Source organism: Bombus impatiens, unplaced genomic scaffold (genome assembly GCF_000188095.3).
Source record: "Bombus impatiens unplaced genomic scaffold, BIMP_2.2 scf_0099, whole genome shotgun sequence".
Lineage (NCBI taxonomy): Eukaryota > Metazoa > Arthropoda > Insecta > Hymenoptera > Apidae > Bombus > Bombus impatiens.
The window spans coordinates 541223-562765 of record NT_176518.1 but is presented as its reverse complement, the minus strand read 5'-3'; the positions used below and the strand labels follow the sequence as shown (position 1 = coordinate 562765).

Sequence of the window (21543 nt, the reverse complement as noted above, 5' to 3'; positions counted from 1 at the left end):
TTAGTTACTGCGTTAGTAAAAATATTTATATATTAAAATAAAATTAAAAATAAAGCTACCTTTAAAATAGTACAATTTATTATTTTTTATACTCATGTTTACTCGAAAATACGATTAGAAACAATAATACCAGATTATTATACAGTAATTATGATGAAATTTATATATGGAAAATATATATGCATTTCAAACTATATACTTTCTGTGACTTATTGTATATTATACATTTTTATATAAATAATTGATTACGAAATGATTTATCAAATATGTTATTAATTTTTAAAAATTGTTATTTGAAAGTGAATTATGTAAAAAACGTATTATAGGATATAAATGACACATGATCATGTATTTAGAATTAGACTTGCGAAAATACCAGTGTAGCTTCTTTATTTAAATTGATGTTAACATTTTAACAATTATTAAATAATATGAATGAAATATAAATAATAACACGTGTTTAAAGCGAACGCTTTGATTTAAAAAAGGATTTTAAAAAGTACACGGTATTCTTTCACTTATTCTCTATATCTTAACATTTCAAATTTCCATTTCCCTGATATACTCTTACATCGATTTTTACATTATTGTCATTTTTAAATAAATAAGTTATAAAATCTCTTTTTTAAATAGATATAATACAAGTTGTAATTGTTTAATCAAATAAAATAACATTGTTTGGTACGTTAAGATTTGATGGTCTTTTGGAACAGCGTCTATACTAAGTGACTTTAGCCGTTTGGAGATGGATAGTTTACCGTGTAGACATCAATTTACGGTATAGGCTTGAGACAAAGCGTAGGGTAAAAATAATATTTTTTCTGCAAGATCAATTATTCAATTGCCAATTGGACAATAAAATAACAAAATAGTGCGTTTGACAATTAATTAATTTCAGTCATTTATCGACAGTGGTGTTAATTCATAGCTGTAATCTTGACAGACGTTTTATACTTGTGAAAATTTCTGTTGCCGACGCAATTTTGTATTTTTATTACAATTTTATTGCAGGTAAATCATGAAAACGATTTCTAACTTAAGGTTATTCTTAAAATTTCTTTTATTTTTAAGTATTTTATGAAACACTTGTATTATTTTCGAAAAAAGGGATTGTATGTCAAACCATCGTCTTTTGTTGCGTTAGCCAATTACACAGAAAATGTTTTCCCGCCATATTAGTAAAACTTGTTTCGGGTATGAAATTTTTAATAATTATTAGTTTTAACCTTTAATAGAAATGAAAACTTTTATGTCACGTTTCGAATATACTTATACTATCTTCCCGTTACGATTATTTAACTTTATTTTTATGTTATATTTATACTTATTGCTCCAAATTTAATTCAATTGTACTCTAAATTTTGAACAAACGATCTATACAAATTTATATTAAAATTAGTTGAAATAAAATTTTATTTATTTTAAAAGGATAATTTTATTATTATTTTACAATTATATCAATAATATCCTGTCTATTTAATATGTCAATAATACTAATAATGGAGCGTTTATAACATAACGTGTAGTATGGTTATATAGAAATTTTCTGTTTAATAAACAATTACGAATAAAGAATGCTATACTTGAAATATTTTTTCATACATGGAGAATGTTATTAATAATTAAAATTAAAGCTCTATAATAAATAATTCATATATGGATTTGTAAAAGAAAGAATGATAATATTGTAAATATTAATCTGAATAATTAGTTATCGATTTCAATTGTAATTTAAGTATTTAGTGGATACATAATAGTAATATTAATATTAAGAGAAAAGCATATTCTTAGAAGCTATGTATTACGAGCAAGTATTTCTTCTCGTTATAAAACAATGCTTTCTAATATACCTAAACATTATAGTTCATATACCTTGAAAGAAAGAATTATTGGCCACCTTCACGTATTAAGAATTATAATAATGGATATGAATAAATAATATTTAGATATAATATGTAATTTGACATCAATTGAAATTGTCATAGTTTATTATATATATTGCATTGAAATTTTATAGTTACATAAAAAGACTTTCTGCAAACATGAGTAATACAGTAGAAAATGGAAGTGGTGATAATGTATCAAAGAAAAAAACTATTGAAGGTATATATCAAAAAAAGTCTCAGTTGGAACATATTTTACTACGTCCCGATACTTATATTGGTTCTGTTGAACCAATGACGGAAATGATGTGGATTTATGATAAAGAAAAAGAATCAATGGTACAAAAAGAAATAAAATATGTTCCGGGATTGTACAAAATATTTGATGAAATATTAGTAAATGCGGCAGATAATAAACAGAGGGATCCTAAAATGGATACAATTAAAATTGAAATTGATCCGTAAGAACTATTTAATATCTATTACGAAATGGATAATGTATAATAATAATTATATGAATTATAAAATGAATCATAAATGATAAAATTAATGAATAATAAATTTTATTTGTAGAAAAAATAATGTTATATCTGTATGGAATAATGGTAAAGGCATTCCAGTGGTAATTCATAAAGAGGAAAATATGTATGTTCCTACAATGATATTTGGCCATTTGTTAACATCGTCTAATTATGATGATGAAGAAGAGAAAGTAACAGGTGGTAGAAATGGCTATGGTGCCAAATTGTGTAATATTTTTAGCCACCGCTTTACTGTGGAAACTGCATCTAAGGAATACAAAAAATGTTTAAAACAAGTAATTATCTTATAAAAACATTTGAAATATTTGTTTTATAGTAATATGTGTCTGTAATTATTTAAAATAAATATTTATAGACGTGGAATAATAATATGGGAATTGCAAGTGAGCCTAGGATTAAAGACTTTTCTGGCGAAGATTTTACAAAAGTCATATTTTCACCAGATCTATCAAAATTTAAAATGCAGTCTTTGGATGATGACATAGTTGCTCTAATGTCTAGAAGAGCTTATGATGTAGCAGCTTCAACTAGAGGTGTTAAAGTCTATCTTAATGGTACTAAGATTCCTGTCAAGAATTTCAAGGACTATGTTGATTTCTATATCAAAGGTAGGGAAGATGAAAGTGGTAATCCTTTAAAAGTTGTATATGAAAATTGTGGAGCTCGCTGGGAAGTAGCCGTTGCTTTATCTGACAAAGGTTACCAGCATATGTCTTTTGTAAACAGTATTGCAACAACAAAGGTAATAGATACAATGAAATAGAATAGATGAAATTAATGTTTATGTATAAAAAATTGAACAAACTCTTTTGCAAACAGGGTGGCCGACATGTAGATCATGTCACAGAATTAATAGTGAAACAATTAACAGAAACATTAAAAAAGAAAAATAAGGCTGGAGTAGCAATTAAACCATTCCAAATAAAAAATCATTTGTGGATTTTTGTTAATTGTCTTATTAATAATCCCACATTTGATTCACAAACTAAAGAGAATATGACATTGCAACCTAAAAGTTTTGGATCAAAGTGCACACTTAGTGAAAAATTTATTACAACTGTAATTATTAAAATGCAATTTTATTATTAATATAATACTTGTCTATATATGTATTAAATTTTAATTTATACTTAGGTAACGAAAATCGGAATTGTAGAAGCAGTTTTGACATGGGCGAAATTTAAAGCTGATAGTCAGTTACAAAAATTGGGCCCCAAGTCAAAACAAAGAAAATTGCAAGGTAAATTTCGTGTATATTCATATGATACAAATAATTTTAGTTATTTATATAATCTTGTATTTCAGGTATACCAAAATTGGAAGATGCTAATGATGCTGGAACTAACAAATCATTAGAATGTACACTTATATTAACTGAGGGAGATTCAGCCAAAACCATGGCTGTATCTGGACTTGCGGCGATAGGTAGAGATAAATATGGTATATTTCCTTTAAGAGGTAAATAGTGCAAACGTCATGTAAGTGAAAATTACTTAAATTATATATAATACTATTTATAAATGTTTTCAATTTTAGGTAAAATTTTGAACGTAAGAGAAGCAACACATAAGCAGATTTTGGAAAATGCAGAAATTAATAATTTAATAAAAATTCTTGGGCTCCAGTATAAAAAGAAATATGAAACTCGAGAAGATTTAAAAACATTACGTTATGGAAAAATGATGATAATGACTGATCAGGATCAGGTTAATTTTCTATTAAATTTTACATTTCCATGTGCATATTTTAATTGTGTAATAACATAATTTTGTATTTATGTATTTATTAGGATGGTTCACATATCAAAGGCTTATTAATTAATTTTATTCATCATAATTGGCCGTCATTATTGAAATTAAATTTCGTAGAGGAATTTATTACACCTATTGTTAAAGCTTCAAAAGGAAATCAAATATTAAGTTTCTTTTCAATGCCAGAATTCCAGAAATGGAAGTCAGAAACGGAAAATTTTCATACCTACAAAATTAAGTACTACAAAGGTTTGTATTTCTATTATTTTAAAAATTTTGTTGTTTTTTTGTTGGGAATACATAAAAAGATCTGTTACTTATAGGTTTGGGTACTTCCACTGCTAAGGAAGCAAAAGAATATTTTGAAAATATGACTAGACATAGAATTCGATTTAGATATGATGGAGATCAAGATGATCAGAACATCATCATGGCTTTCAGTAAGAAATGTGTTGATCAACGTAAAGATTGGTTAATGAACCATATGGATGAAACAAAGAGAAGAAAGGAAATTGGTCTCGGAGAACGCTTTCTGTATGAAAAGGATACACGGACTGTGTCCTTTTCTGATTTCATTAATGTAGAATTGGTTTTATACAGTAACTATGACAATGTTCGGTCTATACCAAATATGATCGATGGTTTTAAACCTGGACAAAGGAAAGTATTATATACATGTTTAAAACGTAATGACAAACGTGAAGTAAAAGTTGCACAATTAGCTGGTTCTGTAGCTGAACATTCAGCATATCATCATGGTGAAGTTTCTCTTATGTCAACTATCATTAACCTCGCACAAAATTTCGTAGGAAGTAATAACATAAATTTACTACAACCAATTGGTCAATTTGGTACGAGACTCGCCGGAGGAAAGGATGCGGCGAGTCCTCGTTACATCTTCACAATGCTCAGGTATACATGAAATCGCATATACAGAATGTCTGTTTTATCTGAACAAAATAGAGTATCTCATGAAGAACTAAAGTATCAAAGAAATGTTTTTGTAAATGATATTTGGCATAATTAAGGACATAATATAAATTGTTTTTTCTCTAAAATAAACAATCTTCCTTAAAGCATTTTTTTAATACTTTCAGTTATTTATTACCTCATCAAAATAAAACAGATATTTTGTACAAGAAACAATCTATATATATATGTAATCTCCTCTGTTATTCACAGTCCATTAGCAAGATATATATTTCACAAACATGATGATCCTTTATTAAAACATGAATATGATGATAATCAAAAAATTGAGCCTGTCTTTTATGTACCAACTATACCAATGGTATTAGTGAATGGTGCTGATGGTATTGGTACTGGATGGATGACAAAGATACCAAATTATAATCCTAGAGAAATAATTGAAAATTTATATAGAATGATGGATGGTGCTGATCCAAAACCAATGGTAACATTTTTTTTAAATACTTCTTTAATATTCATTGTACATGTATTTTACCATATTTTGTCACATTTTCTACAGGTACCATATTATAAAAACTTTAAAGGGGTCATAGAAAGTTGTGGAGATTATAGATATGTTATTAATGGAGAAATCTCAGTGATAGCACCAGATAAAGTTGAAATTACTGAACTTCCAGTTGGGACTTGGACTCAAACATATAAAGAAACAGTATTGGAACCAATGTTACATGGAACTGAGAAAATCCCAGCTATTATTACGTAAATATAATTGTTATTTTAGTATCAGTGCTAAAGATAAATGATAAAAAGATATTTATTACTTGTTTTCCCTTACATTATTCTAGTGATTACAAGGAATATAATACAGATACAGCAGTACACTTTATAATAATGATAAATCGTGATAAGTTAGTAGAACTAGAAAGAGATGGTCTTCATAAAGCATTTAAATTGCAAACAACAACAACCGTTACATCTATGGTAAAAGGCAAATAATATATTAAAGGTATTTAAAACTCAAACTCATTTATAATAAATTCATTTTTGCAGTGTGCTTTTGATGAGAATCTATGTCTACAAAAATATGATAGTGTTCTTCAGATTTTAAAAGGTTTCTATAAAGTAAGGTTAGAAACGTATCATAAAAGAAAAGAATATTTAGAAGGTATATTACAAGCAGAGGCATCTAAACTTTCAAATCAAGCACGATTCATTCTAGAAAAATGTGATGGTACTATAGTAATAGAAAATAAAAAAAGGAAAGATATGATTGCTGAATTAATTAGGCGAGAATATGAATCTGATCCAGTCTTGGCTTGGAAGTTATCACAAAACAGGGAAGAAGTTTTAGTAAGTATTGCGTCTTTATTTTAAAACAACATATTTGAAATGTATTAAAATTTAATTGTTATGCTACATTAGGAAGCTCAAGTAAGTAATAAAAAGAAACTTATGTAAACAAAAACATTTGTTACAACTATAATTTTTATTTTACTCTAAATATTTAATATGCAAATTTCTTTAATATATTGATAGGAAGAAGTAGCAGAAAATGTTAATGAAGAATCAGCTACATCATCTACAGCTATTGGAAAAGAGAACTTCGATTATTTACTAGGAATGACATTGTGGTGTTTAACGAAGGAAAAGAAAGATGAACTATTACGCCAAAAAGACGATAAATTAGCAGAATTGAAAAGGTTACAAGCTCGTACACCTATTTCTTTATGGAAAGAGGATTTAGATAACTTGTTGAATGAATTGAATAGAGTAAGCGTAACTTCTTTTTATTTTTAATAAGATAATATTTAATTTTTCTCATATATACTATATTTTACTATAGTTAGAAGAAAAAGAACGAAAAGAAGAGCAGAAGTCTAAACAATGTATTAAAAAACCACCCTCAAAGTATTACACTTCTGATGATATTCGTCGAATAGTACCCATAATTGATACTGAATTAAAAAGAAAGATTGAAAAAGCAGAAATTGTATCTAAGGATAAAAAGGAGGGTATAAAGAAACATCAAAGGGTAAATGGAGTACACGTTATTAAGTCTTTTCTTTTTTTAATAAAATCGCTTCTATATTTTTTGCGGAAATATAATATAACGTTTTATGTAACATAATAGGTAAAAAAAGAACCGATAGAAGATAAAGATGAATTTGACGTGTTGATTGAATCAAATACCAAACCTATAGACGATAGATTGGGCAATTCTCCAGAAAAGATAGAAAAAAAAGCTGGTGGCAAAAAAAGTATATATGCTCATAGTTATAATAAAATAAAAAATTCTATGAAATTTATCAATAATAACCATTTACTATATTGATTAGGATTGAAACAAACAACATTACAATTTAAGTCCAAAGCGAAAAAAGAGAAAGACGACAAGAAGAAAGATAAAGATTCTGATAGTAATGATGATATTGATTTCGGCAGTATTTCTCCTCCTCCAGCACCTCGTACATCTCGTAGAGCAGCAGCAGGTATTAATTTCCATTTGATATTTGTCAAATTTATGTATATTTTTAATATGCTAATATTTACGAAGTTTGTTTTCGACATTACAGCTAAAAAGAATTACAACTATAGTAGTGCAGAATCTTCTTCTAGTGATGAAATACTCAGTGTTTCTTCAGACATGGAGCAGTGAGTACTTTATTTATAATTATATAACGTTATATATGCATACATAAGCAATATATACTCATTAAATTTATTTTTTAGTAAAACAAAACCTACTACAGCTGTCATTAATAGCGATTCTGATGATATTCTCAAAATACATAAGAAACGTAAGTAAATGTTACTGTTATGGACTATTAGTTTAACATATTAATTATATTGTTATATTGATACGCTAATTTCATATAAAAATTATAATAGTTATAATTATATCTCTGTTCAAATAATAGCTAGTTCGGAAGAACTTTTTGATTCATTAGTTGGTAGTACTCCAGAAAAGCAATCAACAAAAGCTCCTGCAGCATCTAGCGAAGAATCACCTTCAATATTCTCACCTCCGATGAAAGGTAAAGTATTCAATACTTTGTTAATTGCAAAATATTACATTTGGTATTCTTAGTTTGTGTTTACATATTTACAAAATATTTTATACAATGTCATTAATTTATATCTTCAGTAATATTATAGCTATCAATGTCACTAATATTATGCCTCATTATTTATGTTTTAGCTCCGGCTAAAAAGAAAACTGAAAATGGTGGAAAGGCAATGAAAAGGCAGTTAAAGAAAAAAGTTGTTTCTTCCGATTCAGACTCGGAGGAAGTTATGTTTTCAAATAAACAAGCTCCCGTAAGTAACAATGCAATTGATAATAACAAAATAAAAACTATTGATAAAAATTTATGACATATCACGAAAAAATAACGCAAAAAGACATTTATCAGTATTTTAAATTCATTTGCTATTTAATTGCACAAAAATTATTTAATTATACAGGTAAAGAAAAGAAAGAAGAAGTCTGAGTCGGAGGAAGAAAGTATTCCTAGTGCAGTAGATAGTTCTCCGGTACCACCACGAAAAACTGCCTGTCGTGCTCGTAAACCTGTTTCATACGCAGTTTCGGATGATGATGAGGATGATTCCAACTGATCGATTTTGTACAATATTTTAAAGGCATAAGCAAATAAACACGATCTTAATCACGATCTGTGTGATCACATTTGATATAAATTTTAACAGATTTTGCCTTCATTAAGATCAAGGCAATACAATAATTTTATATGATATTGTACATACATATACTAGAATATATAAATTAGAATATTTTAAGAAAATTACATTTTACAGTGATAATTAAATAATATATGCATAGTGTGCAATGCGATAATACATTTGAGTCATGACTGACTGTATAACATTTGAGTATCTAAATATTTAAATAATATTCAATTTTAAAATATCTATACTATCTCTGTATGTTAATTTTCTGGAGAAAGATATTTAAATACTCATTGTTTTGTAAAAAAAATTAATAAAATATTTTTGCACATGTTAGAATATCAGCTCATTGGAAATGGAATAATGTGTGATTTGTTGCAAAACTCAGTATCAATTAAGAGAAACTTTTGTTATTGTAATAATAATGTATATATATAGAATGAAAAATTTAGTTCATCTTCATAAAACACTTAGTCACGTATTAACTATTACACATATTAACTACTGATCACATACCTTCTATTAATAGTATTGGTATTGAATGAAAAATATAATTGATGTTCTGTGTATGCTTAATAACTACAAATGTAGAGATTCACAAACATATGACAGTAATGAAATTTTTGTATTTATAATACGGATAGACTATTAATTTAAACATTAAGACTCGTTATATTAATTAACTTAAATTTGTTTTTATTTACTTTTTCTTTTTGTATGTTGGATTAATTTTGGAACAAAACACATTTTTCACAGACATCTAGCTGTGACATATCATTAATAAATAATGTACTTACCATAATATATGAAGGTAATTGTATTAATTAGCACATTCGTACGATTAATTATCTATATTCTGTGAACAAATTTTAATAAAGATAAATGATCTAATTAATCAAATAATACATAAAGAAAGAGAATATTAAATCTCCTTTTCAATATATGTTACTAAACATGTTAAAATTTTAATTTACAATATTTAAATATTGTTAAAAATAATCTTTGAATATTAAAGTTATTTTAATTCTTTTTTTCTTAATACGGATATTATTCGTTTGTTCTACTATACCACTACATTTGTTCTCAATAAAAGAGGGCATAGAATAGTGAAACTACATGATATAAAAGTTATTCGCTTTTTTTTTAGGAATAATGTAATGTGCAGCTAATAATTTTAGCTGCTCTACCTTTAAATTTTATAGGTGCCAAAGCATTTTAATATGTTGAATTATTATTATCTAATATTTTATTGTACGGGATGAAATAAAATTGATTTAAAAATTCCAAATGAAAACTTACATTAAAAAACAGACAGTTTTTATTTAAAATATTTTCCATTGGAACTATTTTTTCAAAAATTCTAAGCGCACGTTTCAAACACATGAAACAGAAATGAATACATCATTGAACACAAAAATTTCAAAATAAATGAGTAGGTCAAAACAAGTTCATGCAATCTCCTAAGTTTTCACTAGTTGATTTTCTTTATAAAGATGTAGGTATAAAAATAAAATTAATGTTTAAAGAATCAAAAGGATCGATAGGCAGCGAAAAAATACGAGGAACATATAAATGGCATAATTCTTGAAATATTGTTTTGTTTTAAAAATCAAATTGTTCTTGAACTAAATAAATTTGTATGCTATTGTCAATATGCTAATAGTCAATGAAATTACAGATTATGAAAGTGATTTGTTTTTTTCATGTATATATAAATATCATCACAAGATATCAAATCAACCGAATGAATAACTTTTGAGTTTTTTGAACTGTATGATTGAAAAATACGGGTTTGAAAAAAGTGTATTATAAGTAACTGTTCAGAATGGAATTATGTAATAATTGTATTGTACTTTATAAACATTTATAGTTTTCTTAATTTTGCCAATTTTGTAACAAATCTTTCAATACATTATACTACAGGCTTAAAACTATTAATGAAAAAAAGGAATTTGATTTCATGATTCTTTAAAATTCGATAAATCCCATAAAAGCCCTTGAGACTAGAATGATTAAAATCTTTCAGCAGATCATTCAGTATGTGTATGTATATACTTCTTGAAATTTATAGAATTTACTCGATAACATAACATAATTTTATACTATAATTAAAGTTAAGTATAAGTAAAAAGTTATGTTTTGTTCTTTATATACAAATATTCTAATCAAATTCAATGGAAATAATATTTTATATTATATTCCTATTCAAAAATTTACCTAATGAAAGAAAATAATTTTATATCCACACATATGTATTGTAGGAGAAATATACACTGTTATATGTGATTCATATTTAATTAATAAGTTTACTAACTTTAAATTATACACAAATACGTAAATTTATTGCTATAACGTTTCATACAGCATCCTCGACGCAATTCCTGTTGTTTATGAGGAAGATCGTGACTATGCTGACACGCAAGGGCGATAAAAAAAAACTTTGTTTATTAAAGAATTATTTAAATTCCTCTTTTTTTAAAATGCATAATAATACTCCAAACTCTAGCATGCATATAGTTATAAAAGCACATAGAGCAGGAAATATTATTATGTAATGCTTTTCTTTTCAAGTTGACCCGTAGTTTTTAAAGAATATATCTGATCAGGCAATATTTGAATATTTGTGCAATGAATTTTCTATGAAAAAAATCTTATTCCTTGGATAAAAATTTGTTTTCGATATATGCATTTAATAGTTTTATTAACGATGCATTTTTAAGGAGTCTTCACTATATACAAATGCAAAATTGCTTCTATCGCAAAACATATAAACACTGCTTGGTGCAGATTTGTTTCATTTTTTATCATTACAAATAATCCCAAATGAGATTTCATAGAATAAATGCTCGTTAAATGATTTTTTTTCGTTCTTTCATCAGTTTGACGTCTTATTAAATGATTTAATCTTTTCCTGGTAGCAATTTGTTGTGGTAGCAGAACGATATCCCTGTTTTTTAAAAGAAGTGTTTTTCGTAAATTTTACTGGCCAAAGTATATGCTATTTTTTGCCCAAGAATAGTATGCACCAATTGTCATTTTAAACTATAATAAATATATTAAAATATAATAAAACTAATCGCGATTATTTTAATCATTATGTTCAAGCAAAATTTCTGAATTAGGGAATTTTTGCTCGATTACAGTTAATTTTTTAATTATATGAAAACGATGATTATATAAATATACCGAAAAATTGAAAATTTTCAAATTTGACAATTATGCATACCCGTCCTCGGAGAAAAAGTAAATGAATTTATTCATTTTCTGACTAGTTTGTCTTCGAACTTAGTTTACAAAAAGCACTTCCTCGTAGAGGAATTTTAAAAGTATACGCTTTCCTGTTTAATAAATTTGAAAACCGCAAGAGAAATAGGAGAGGGAAGCAGGAACGGTTGGCTTTTAGAATAGAAGCGATGGATCTAGTAGTAGACTCTGTTCAGACTTGTAATGTATTCTCCTCTGACCATTCTTTGCCAATCACGTTGGTATTGATTTATCAACCAATACCGTGCCCACATTGTACCAACAACTTACAACATTTTAACAACTTTCTAGTACTCCCAAAAGCTGCAGGTTGTCGACAGACGCGACTATAATACAAAGCAAGGGCACTTGATAAAATAACTTAATCTTCTATTTCATAATTATCTATATATAACGTACATATATAAAACAAATTATGAATAAAGAAATAGCAACCAGGTCGGTACAGTATCATGAATCTTACTTTAAAAACTTTTAATGCCTGATTATAAGAATTGTTATATATCACGAAAATGTAAGATCATAATTATCGCGCCGAAGTCCACTCTAGAAAAAAATGAATCACTCTATTAGAAAATCATGGATTAAAAATGTACATGTGCATGGAGCATATAAACCGTGGACTGCGATTCTGTATGTTCTTTTTTTATTTGGGAGCATCGCGATTCTTTTACTTTCTTTGCATTCGAACCTTAGACCAATCAATCCGGTGTAGATAAGCCCACTCATTTCAGAATAGGAACAACCAACCAAATCTCCTCGTGTGTGTATGTTAATCGTTATTAGTCATGATATAAGTAATAATGTTAATATTTGAATAAAGTAACATGATGTGCAGTCAAATATTCATGGAATACTTGGCTGCACGGAGGTCATGCGAGGATCCACCACAGTTGTCTTTCCACTGTCAATGCTGTCCTGTTCTTTACACCATATATATATATTATATCGGATTTATTAGTATATATATATATATAGTATAAATATATACACGCACACTAGTTTTAACAATCTTTCGTCACACTCATTCATCCATACGTAACTTCAGAAGAGAGGAACGTCTCCATAAAAGCAAAGTCCCTCTACACTGCTTTGACGCGCTTTGCCTCGGATACTTTATCTTCCGTTGCTCTCTTTATTTTCACCGAGTAATTTTCACTTGTAATGATTTCCGTCGCTATACTCCTTTGTTTCCTTTTCTTCTTAATTTGAACTTCACTTTAATTCACAATGACTTATCACATGTTTATCTGTTTCTCTCATTTCTTTTTAAACACTATTATCAAGTCAGCCCACTGTTTGATACAAGGAACGATAATACAATTGAATATTTACGAACACAACATTTTTGTCATGCTGAATAATGTAGCTTGTATTGTAGAAAGACGCAAGCTTCTGGACTTGCGACGACCAGTCTCGCATCTCTCTTGCAATGTCCTATGTAGTTGGCCTGTAAGTATAGTTGTAAAGGTGTGGTGGAAGTGGTAGTGATGGCGGTAGTGGTAGTGGAGTGGTAGTGGTAGTGGTAATCGTGGCATTGGTGATGGTGATATTATCCGGTTTTTAGTATTTACAATTCGTTATAGCAACCGCTATGTTCCTAAGATGAGATGGTGTGCAATTCAATGTTCAAGATTTGGCATGTATTAGTATATCGAAGATTTTGTCTTTAGTTTTTTTCCACTACGAACTGCTTGACGCGTTCATACCACTAAACATGCCAATATTAAATGTGGTTTGTTGCTGCTGCTGAATCTGTTGTTGTTGTTGCTGTTGTTGCTGATTATTCGCTTGACGGCCATGTTTTGGCACTGGAGGTTGTAGATATTCATGTCTAGCTAATGTCAACACATCTATGCGCTCTTCTTTCCTATATGCTAGGCAACTTCTTATGAAACTCTGTGAAAGTAAAAACATTTACGAATAAATTTAAGATTTTATTTTCATATTGACAATTACTTAAATTTTTCTAATTCATATGAATTGATACTAAAATGGGGTACCTTTGCTTCGTTGCTAACAGTTGGTTTATTTGCAAATTGAACTTCAGTGGCTTTCAAAATTGTATTCTCTTCTAAAATTGTTGCTTGAGATTGATTATGTCCAAAGGGCTAAAAACAGTTTTTAAAATGTAGATCTTCAATGTTAATCTAATAGCAAATCAATGTTATATAGTTACTATAGTATAATAGTCATTATACCTTTTTGCCATATAGACATTGATAAAATATAACTCCTACACTCCAAACATCAACTTTCGATGATATTTTTGGAGGATTTTTACCAATAACAAAACACTCTGGTGGAAGGTACCTACATAAAATATGCATTTTACTAATCAAGTTTAACATAGAAAAATATAAAAATGTTCCTAATATCATAAAGTATGTCTCTAAAACGAGGAAGTACATACCAATAGGTACCAGCTCCTTGAGATGTTAAATCCATTCCATGGTCTGGATTATAATTTTCCTCATCCATTACTTTACTTAATCCGAAATCTGTTATCTTTATTTCTCCACAAACATTACCTTCAGTTAATAATATATTACCTGCAAAATTACAACAATAATAGTATATAATTTAAAATTTTACTTTATATAATAAAAATAACATAAGTTATATACAATAGAAATTTACCAGGCTTTAAATCATAATGTATGACTGGGGGTTTTATTTCATTGAGGTACTTTAATGCAGATACAACTTGCATAACAATAGATCTTGCTTCTCTTTCAGGTATAGTCTTATGCTGAACATATTTAATAAAATATTTAATTACAGTAATACATAATAAATGTTATGTGAAAAATACGTTAATACACACACCTGCTTAAGATAAAAATCTAAATCATGGCCATCACAATATTCCAAGACAGTACAAAAAGAATTGGCGTCAATTTCAAACACATCATACAATTTCACAACACGAGGATGATCAAGAGCTTTATGTATATTGTATTCTCGTAACGCATGCCTGCATAAAGAATAAAAAAATATATACATATATACATATATAACAGCCAAGTTATATATATACATATATATATATAGATGTAAAACAATGTAAAAATATATCCTTATATAAAAATAATTAATGTCACTTATGTATAATTAAAACTGGTATTATTTCAAATATGTATTTTGTTGCGAAACTGTAATTACTTTTATTTTATTAATTAATTAAACTGCTTAATTCCAAAATAAAAAATTTCATTATAAAAGTACTTACTTAATATAATTAGCTTTCTTATCTTCTTTCCAGTCTTTATTTAGTTGATGCACTTTACAAGCGACATATCGTTGCTCTTTTAAGTCAAATGCCTGTAAAAAGCGAAATACTTAAAAAATAATTAATTAATTGTTTACTAAAACAAATGTTACTTTGAAATTAATAATTTCGTTTCTATACCTTATGCACTTCGCTGAAGCCACCTTTTCCTAACAACATTAATAAAAGGTAACGTTCATTCAATACAGGATGAGAATTGAATCTCGATTGGTCCTCGTTGTGAATACGTTTCAGTTCTCTAATGTGCAAGTTTCGTTCTCTTTCGAGTTTTTCCATTTCTAATTGCAGATCAGCGTCTTCTTTTTTCAACGCACTTTGTCTTAACTAAAAAGACAATACATATATGAGATTATGTCAAAATTAGGTTTATTGCAAATAACAATCTGAAAACTTTGCTACCTTGAGTATTTCATCAGCTTCATAATACTCTTGCCACGTATAAGATCCAGGTACTGCATCTGGCTTTAAGAATGTAGCTTCTGTGCCATTATGCAAAGAAGGTTGAGGCTGACTACGTTTCCTACCAGTTTCACTGTTCGATGGCCTTTTTTTGAGTAGTAGCTTTTTTTGTTTATCAATTTCTTCTCGTTCAGTTGCGATTTCTTCTTGCCGTCGAGCTAATTCTTGAAACGCATAACCATCCGTCCAATTTTCTTGAAACGTTGCACCCACCCTTTGAGTTACAAATTGACCCAACCTCAGTCTATTTTGCATACACTTTTGCCTAGCCTCCTTTTTTTCTATGTTTGATTTTTCTTTTAGTAGCTTCTTTACAACATCTATACACTTATTTATATGAGATTTGTGCTGTTCAATTAATTTTTGTTGATTAGCCATTTGATGCCTAAGTTCATCAGTTGTCTGAAAAAGAAAATATGTACTGTTAATTATATGAAAATACAAATACTAATAAATCTTATTATAATAATAAATAATAATAAAAACATTAAAAAATATTTTACTTTTTATGCATTTTTCTTTTTGGAAAGAGAAAGAGAACTAGATGCTTTCCCTATTCTATTTCTACTGCTAATGTATAATTTTACACTCATAGCACATTTCAGAATTTATTTTACTTACTCTATTTAATTCATCAATTTTGTTGTTACGTAATTCTAAGTCTGAAGAGGCTTGAGTTTCAAATTCTTGTATCCTCTGGCAAGTAAGTTCTGTCTGAAATGTAAATAACACATTTTATAATAAATACAAACAAACTACTGTAACATCTGATACATTTGTCAACATAGTTCATAAATACCAGATACCTTGTTGCACCCAAATGGATGTAACATGCAGTTTCAGTTTTAGTGCAATTTTTGATAATTTCATTTAGAAAAACGATCAAAGTTCCATCTTTGATAGAAATTTGTAATAAAGTTAGTTCTACACGTTATTTAATTTAATAGGCCAGCCCTTTTGCTATTAAAAGTAAAACTACAGAGCAAAACCCAAACATATAGATAGAACAGAACTACCACACAGGCAGCAAGGAAAACACCAAAAATGTATGCATGATTTAAGGTATGCATGTAAAAAATTGTAGGACATTGTATATTTTATACATATTTTTTTCTATAATAATTGATACATTGTACACTATAAAACAATTTTTTTTTAATTTTATCAGTTTTGAAATATAAGACTATAGCCAAATACCAAGTCAAAGACGGCAAACATGCACACCTATTTTTAATTTAGAAATTGAAATAAATGGAAATAAACAATTTTAATGACTTAAAAGCAAAACAAAATTTATTAAATAAGGAGTGACATTACAAGGTAGCCTGCACTCCTATGATAACAAATGGATACAGCGCTACAGTCCAGTCAGAAGTTAGCTGCAAATTTACTACAAACATCTGACAAGAAATGCCCATTACGAAACTAATTTTAGAAAATTAAAGTATATAAAAATGTATAAAATGTACTCTCTTATACCAAGTTGCAATAAGAGATAATAAGAAAAATGTAAAACGTGAAATAAAAGGAGTAAATAATATTTGTAAATAAGATATCTTCTAATGAAAAAAAAATGATATTACAAAGGAATGCAGTTATTTTTTGAGAGATAAATAAATTAATTTTGAATATTTGTATGCTCTAGATACATAAAATTTCTTACATAGTTATTACTCCTAAATTATGGTTAAGTATTTGCTACATGAACACACAAGATCAAATTTTTAGTTTAAATTATATAACTTTTTTACCATTTATGAAGAAATTTTAAAAATTTGAACAAAAAATTATACTATTTATAGCCAAGATTTTTATGGGTCGTTTCTTATAAAATGCTTGCAGGAATTACCGAATTTTGCTTACATTTGGGGTGTTAGTCTTCGCTTGCCTGACCTGGCTTGTCCTACTGAGGTTGGTAGGCCTTACCTGCACCTGCTTGCTGACCATCGAGCCTGCAGGTTGTGTTGAGGCTGGTGGAGGAGGAGGTGGAGGTTGAGGATGAGGTCTTGGCGGCTGCATCAGTGAAGAAAATTCTGCCACTGAAGAATTGGGTGTTGTTACTTGTGGTGAAAGGAGTTGTTGAGGCGATGGTGGATACTGTTGAAAAATAATTACACAAAATATCAGAAAGGATGTAAAGGAAAAAGTTACAGAGTCATAATTATATTATGGAAATGAAAAATTCTGTTAGAAATGATATAAGTAGTGTATGTCTATGTATCTATATATGTATACTTTTTATATTTACCATAGGATATCCCTGTTGAGGTGAAGGACTTTTAGCACCCCCATGCCGAATGGGGCTATTACCCAAATGATGCTTTGAAAAATACTCATTTATTTTTTTATTTTCAAGAGCAGCAACAGATCTAGACCCCTTGCTTCCTATAGGTCCCCCAGTAATTCCCCCACCTCCATCGTCAGCTTTACGTTTCCTTTTCCTCTCCGAAGGAGTTCTTGGTACCTTTTCTGGAGTATTTGGATCTACCTCCTTATCACTATGTGATGAGCCTAGTTATTGCAAAATAATCAAGCTTATAAAATGTTTTTGCTATTTTTAATTTACTTATTAGGTGGAAGTTTGTCTTTATCATTAAATAAAATAAAAATATACTGACTTACCAGTGCTCATGTTCGAGTCTTGACTATGAACTGACTGACCAGAGTTTACAGTTGATTGAGGTGCCATCTGAATTTGTGACCCAGCAGACATCTGAAATGAAAAAAAGAGAAAAAAATATTGATATAAAATAATAGCCGAAATATTCTTATTTGCAGATACTTCAACAAAATAGAGAAACGACCATTATGATGGTAAATTAAAATAATAGTTATTAAAATATTACCATACAGAGTAAAAGCTATTATTTCGTACAATTATTTATATCGCAAAATTTAATATAAACCTCCTAGAAGAAACAACATGGAGAAAAATATCGCAACGCGAATCAAGATTCGTTACTTTCAGTAGAGGTTACACTTCGAAAATCATACCGGCGTACAAAATACTAGATTATAAAAATCGCATGTTATTAAGACACGATTTATTATACAGAAGGAAACTTAGGATAGAGAAAGACCAATAAGAAAAAAGAAAAACAAAGGATGTCCAAAGGAGAAAGAAGTAGGTTCAATGGGAAATGAAAAGAGAAAGAAGAGAATGAAAAAGACAGTGCAGGAGAGAAAGAGAGAGAAGTGACACCTTCCAGGATAGCCTATGGTGGAGCCCCATAGTCGTATTTGCTATTTGAGCTAATAGACAGTATGTCAACCATAGGCACGGTTCCGCGCACAATTTGTATGCAAATGACAATAGTACAGTATGAACAAAATGTCCAATATATGTTTAGAGCTAGAGGAATCACGACAAAATGGAGGACCCTAACAGAGGGGAACGACGGAAGGGCAGGGAGTTACAGAGCTATAGAAGAGGTAAGAGGAAAGGCGATGGAAAATGGAGAGGGGGTGGAAGTAGAGAAACAGAGAGAATGGGAGATACAGAAGGGGGGTAGGAGGTAAGAACTCGATGGCAGAGGAGTGGTTAGATTGGGAACCACGGACGCGCTCCGCAAGGGGGCAGTTTTACTCACTGTTTCATATCCGAACTCTGGTCAAGTCGGATAGTTAACTGGCTTTCCTATCGTACATACTTTTCTGCATACGCACCAAATGTAGCCGCTAGGCAAACTGCCTTCAATGAACAACAACGATAACCGCGACGACACATACGTCATCCGATTTGTGACGTCGATTCTTCGATAAATTACGCACTCTTATTATTATCATCGGCGGCGTGTCAGCCACGTTTACTCCGCGCGCGGTTAAGAACCCGGATTAATGGTAAGTTCTCATGGACGCGGTCACGCGTTTGCGCGTTTGCCAGGCGGAACGCACACGTTCGAATTCCACGCTCTGTCACTGATGTGCACACGTTATTATAATTAAAAGTATTGCTGCCACAAGGCATTGTAAATATAGATGAATCGTTTATAAGGTTACACTTCTGTCATCTTCATTTTATTCGCCAGTATTAGAAGTATTTCTTTCACACTTCAAAATTTCCGATGTACTCAAATTCATATCGTTCATTAATCATTAAATGTGTACGCATTTGATATATAATATATTAGTACGATAATCGTAAATATAAGCAAGAGCATGTAACCTTGAGTATCACAAAATTGCAATATATTTATTGAATAAAAGAAACACTTGCATTCTACTTATATACGTATGTTTTCATCTTATTGAAAATGTAATACTTTGCTATCTTCATATGAGATTTTTTAAATTTTATCAAAGTAAAGAAAAAGAGCCAAATAAAGCATATAAACAAAGCAACAATAATAATATCCTTGAATACTTAAATTAACTGAAATATATTAAAACTGTATGTACTTAAAATTGTACTGTATTAATAATTAATAAAAATCAAGATACAAATAATAAAAAAATAAAAGCGCAATTTTTATGAAAATATCACGTCTTCGAAATATTAGAAATTAAAACTTATGTTCAAATTTTATTTAAATGTCTAAAATCATATTGAATTTTAGGGAAACAAGTGTAAGCAGATATGTACAATCGTAGTATATGAATAAATATAATTTCCTCCATGAGATTATCGAGTAACAAGATTGTTTGAAAATAACAGCAGACGTGTGAAGCTTTAACGTAATACTCATGGTATACGCTCATCCTTGCTTCATCACAAATACTACGAAGTAGAAGTAAGAAGATGAAGAATCGAAATTCGATTTAAATTACAGTCACACATAGATTACAAATATCGAAACCTATGCCTATTGCAATGCAGAAAACTTATGTGTATCTAAATTAGGATAACGATGAATTACAAAGGTAAGGATTTTATGGCTTACGGGTGATTCGTTTCACTTTCTTGCACTTTACTGAACATGCCAGCAATCCAACAAAAGATAGGAAACTTCCTTATCGATGGATCAATGTCTGTGCCCGGAACTGGGCTAGAGGGCCGGGGAATCGTTTCTCCGGCAGCGATTTGCCTTTAAGTTAGCTTTGCTATGTGCGCTTGCGTTAGTGTGCGTAAGCAAGGAGGTTACATGGGAAGTAGTAACATATACGAACCCAGTGAATCGGGACATGCGGATTTTACAGTACACTCCTCTATGCCTCACGACTTGACCCTTCTATGAGCATAATCACCAAGTCGTATCGAACGATCCAAACGCCACACGTAAGCTATCCTTTGAACACTCACGAAGTTGGTTCACTTCGTATCTTCTTCAACTATGCAGTTCCTCTTGTAAAAGCGGCGTGCAGTTAGCGCGCCGGGTAAACAGCAACAGCACCAGCAGCAGCACCAAGTGCCGTCAATGGCCACGATAAACGGCATTACGCGTACGTTTCACGGGCCACAAGCGAGCCAAAAACCCCAGCGTAGTCTCGCCTAATCGAAACGGAACTGGAACTGTCCGACCACCGTACTGTTCGCATACTACTACCTAGCGGAGGTTTCTCTTTCTCTCTTTCTTGGCTGCTCTCGCACTCCCGCTTTCCTTGCCTCTCTTCTCCTCTCCTATGTACGGCAAATGAGCAACGCGCGAGATTCCGAGATGCGGCAAAAGGTGCAACCTCCACCTCCCCGCGACGGCGCTACTGCCCAACGATCACAACAGACAGGGAAGAGAGAAAGAGAGAAATTGCCGGAGTGCGAGAGGGAAACCAAGTGAGATCGAGAGACCTGCGAGAGGAAG

At 29.7% G+C, this 21543-nt stretch overlaps 2 protein-coding genes across 16 annotated transcripts in view; one reads left to right on the top strand and one right to left on the bottom strand.

The window, feature by feature from the left end:
* Positions 1 to 738: 738 nt before the first annotated feature.
* On the top strand, positions 739 to 9457 carry LOC100741177 (DNA topoisomerase 2). Of its 2 annotated transcripts, XM_012394822.3 has the most exons (24): positions 739 to 1011; positions 2018 to 2344; positions 2457 to 2700; positions 2781 to 3167; positions 3245 to 3484; positions 3560 to 3665; positions 3731 to 3883; positions 3962 to 4131; positions 4215 to 4425; positions 4500 to 5088; positions 5359 to 5590; positions 5666 to 5865; positions 5952 to 6087; positions 6157 to 6456; positions 6529 to 6537; positions 6643 to 6876; positions 6950 to 7138; positions 7238 to 7364; positions 7443 to 7595; positions 7680 to 7758; positions 7837 to 7904; positions 8025 to 8141; positions 8306 to 8424; positions 8572 to 9457. In XM_012394822.3, the coding sequence occupies exons 2-24, from the start codon at positions 2043 to 2045 to the stop codon at positions 8722 to 8724; spliced, it is 4518 nt and encodes a 1505-aa protein (XP_012250245.1). In that variant the 5' UTR covers positions 739 to 1011; positions 2018 to 2042; the 3' UTR covers positions 8725 to 9457. The 2 variants fall into 2 exon arrangements, with proteins under 2 accessions (XP_012250245.1, XP_033174404.1); XM_033318513.1 differs by lacking the exon at positions 6529 to 6537 and having other exon boundaries at positions 740 to 1011.
* Positions 9458 to 11074: 1617 nt separating this feature from the next.
* The window catches only part of LOC100744960 (serine/threonine-protein kinase tousled-like 2), a 31157-nt gene continuing 20688 nt past the window's right edge, over positions 11075 to 21543 (bottom strand). For 5 of the 14 annotated variants that reach the window (XM_012394781.3, XM_033318515.1, XM_012394780.3 and 2 more), the window contains exons 4-16: positions 18431 to 18521; positions 18057 to 18319; positions 17672 to 17905; positions 16430 to 16522; positions 15749 to 16210; positions 15470 to 15673; positions 15290 to 15381; positions 14887 to 15034; positions 14698 to 14809; positions 14471 to 14609; positions 14259 to 14370; positions 14061 to 14168; positions 11075 to 13956 (exon numbers count right to left, since the gene is read on the bottom strand). In XM_012394781.3, coding sequence (XP_012250204.1) covers positions 13741 to 13956; positions 14061 to 14168; positions 14259 to 14370; positions 14471 to 14609; positions 14698 to 14809; positions 14887 to 15034; positions 15290 to 15381; positions 15470 to 15673; positions 15749 to 16210; positions 16430 to 16522; positions 17672 to 17905; positions 18057 to 18319; positions 18431 to 18521 — 2274 coding nt within the window. In that variant the 3' untranslated portion in view covers positions 11075 to 13740. Of the gene's footprint in view, positions 13957 to 14060; positions 14169 to 14258; positions 14371 to 14470; positions 14610 to 14697; positions 14810 to 14886; positions 15035 to 15289; positions 15382 to 15469; positions 15674 to 15748; positions 16211 to 16429; positions 16523 to 17671; positions 17906 to 18056; positions 18320 to 18430; positions 18522 to 18654; positions 18678 to 19010; positions 19287 to 19398; positions 19621 to 20914; positions 21503 to 21543 lie in introns of those variants that run through there. The other 9 variants (XM_012394788.3, XM_024364476.2, XM_012394783.3 and 6 more) reach the window with 9 other exon arrangements.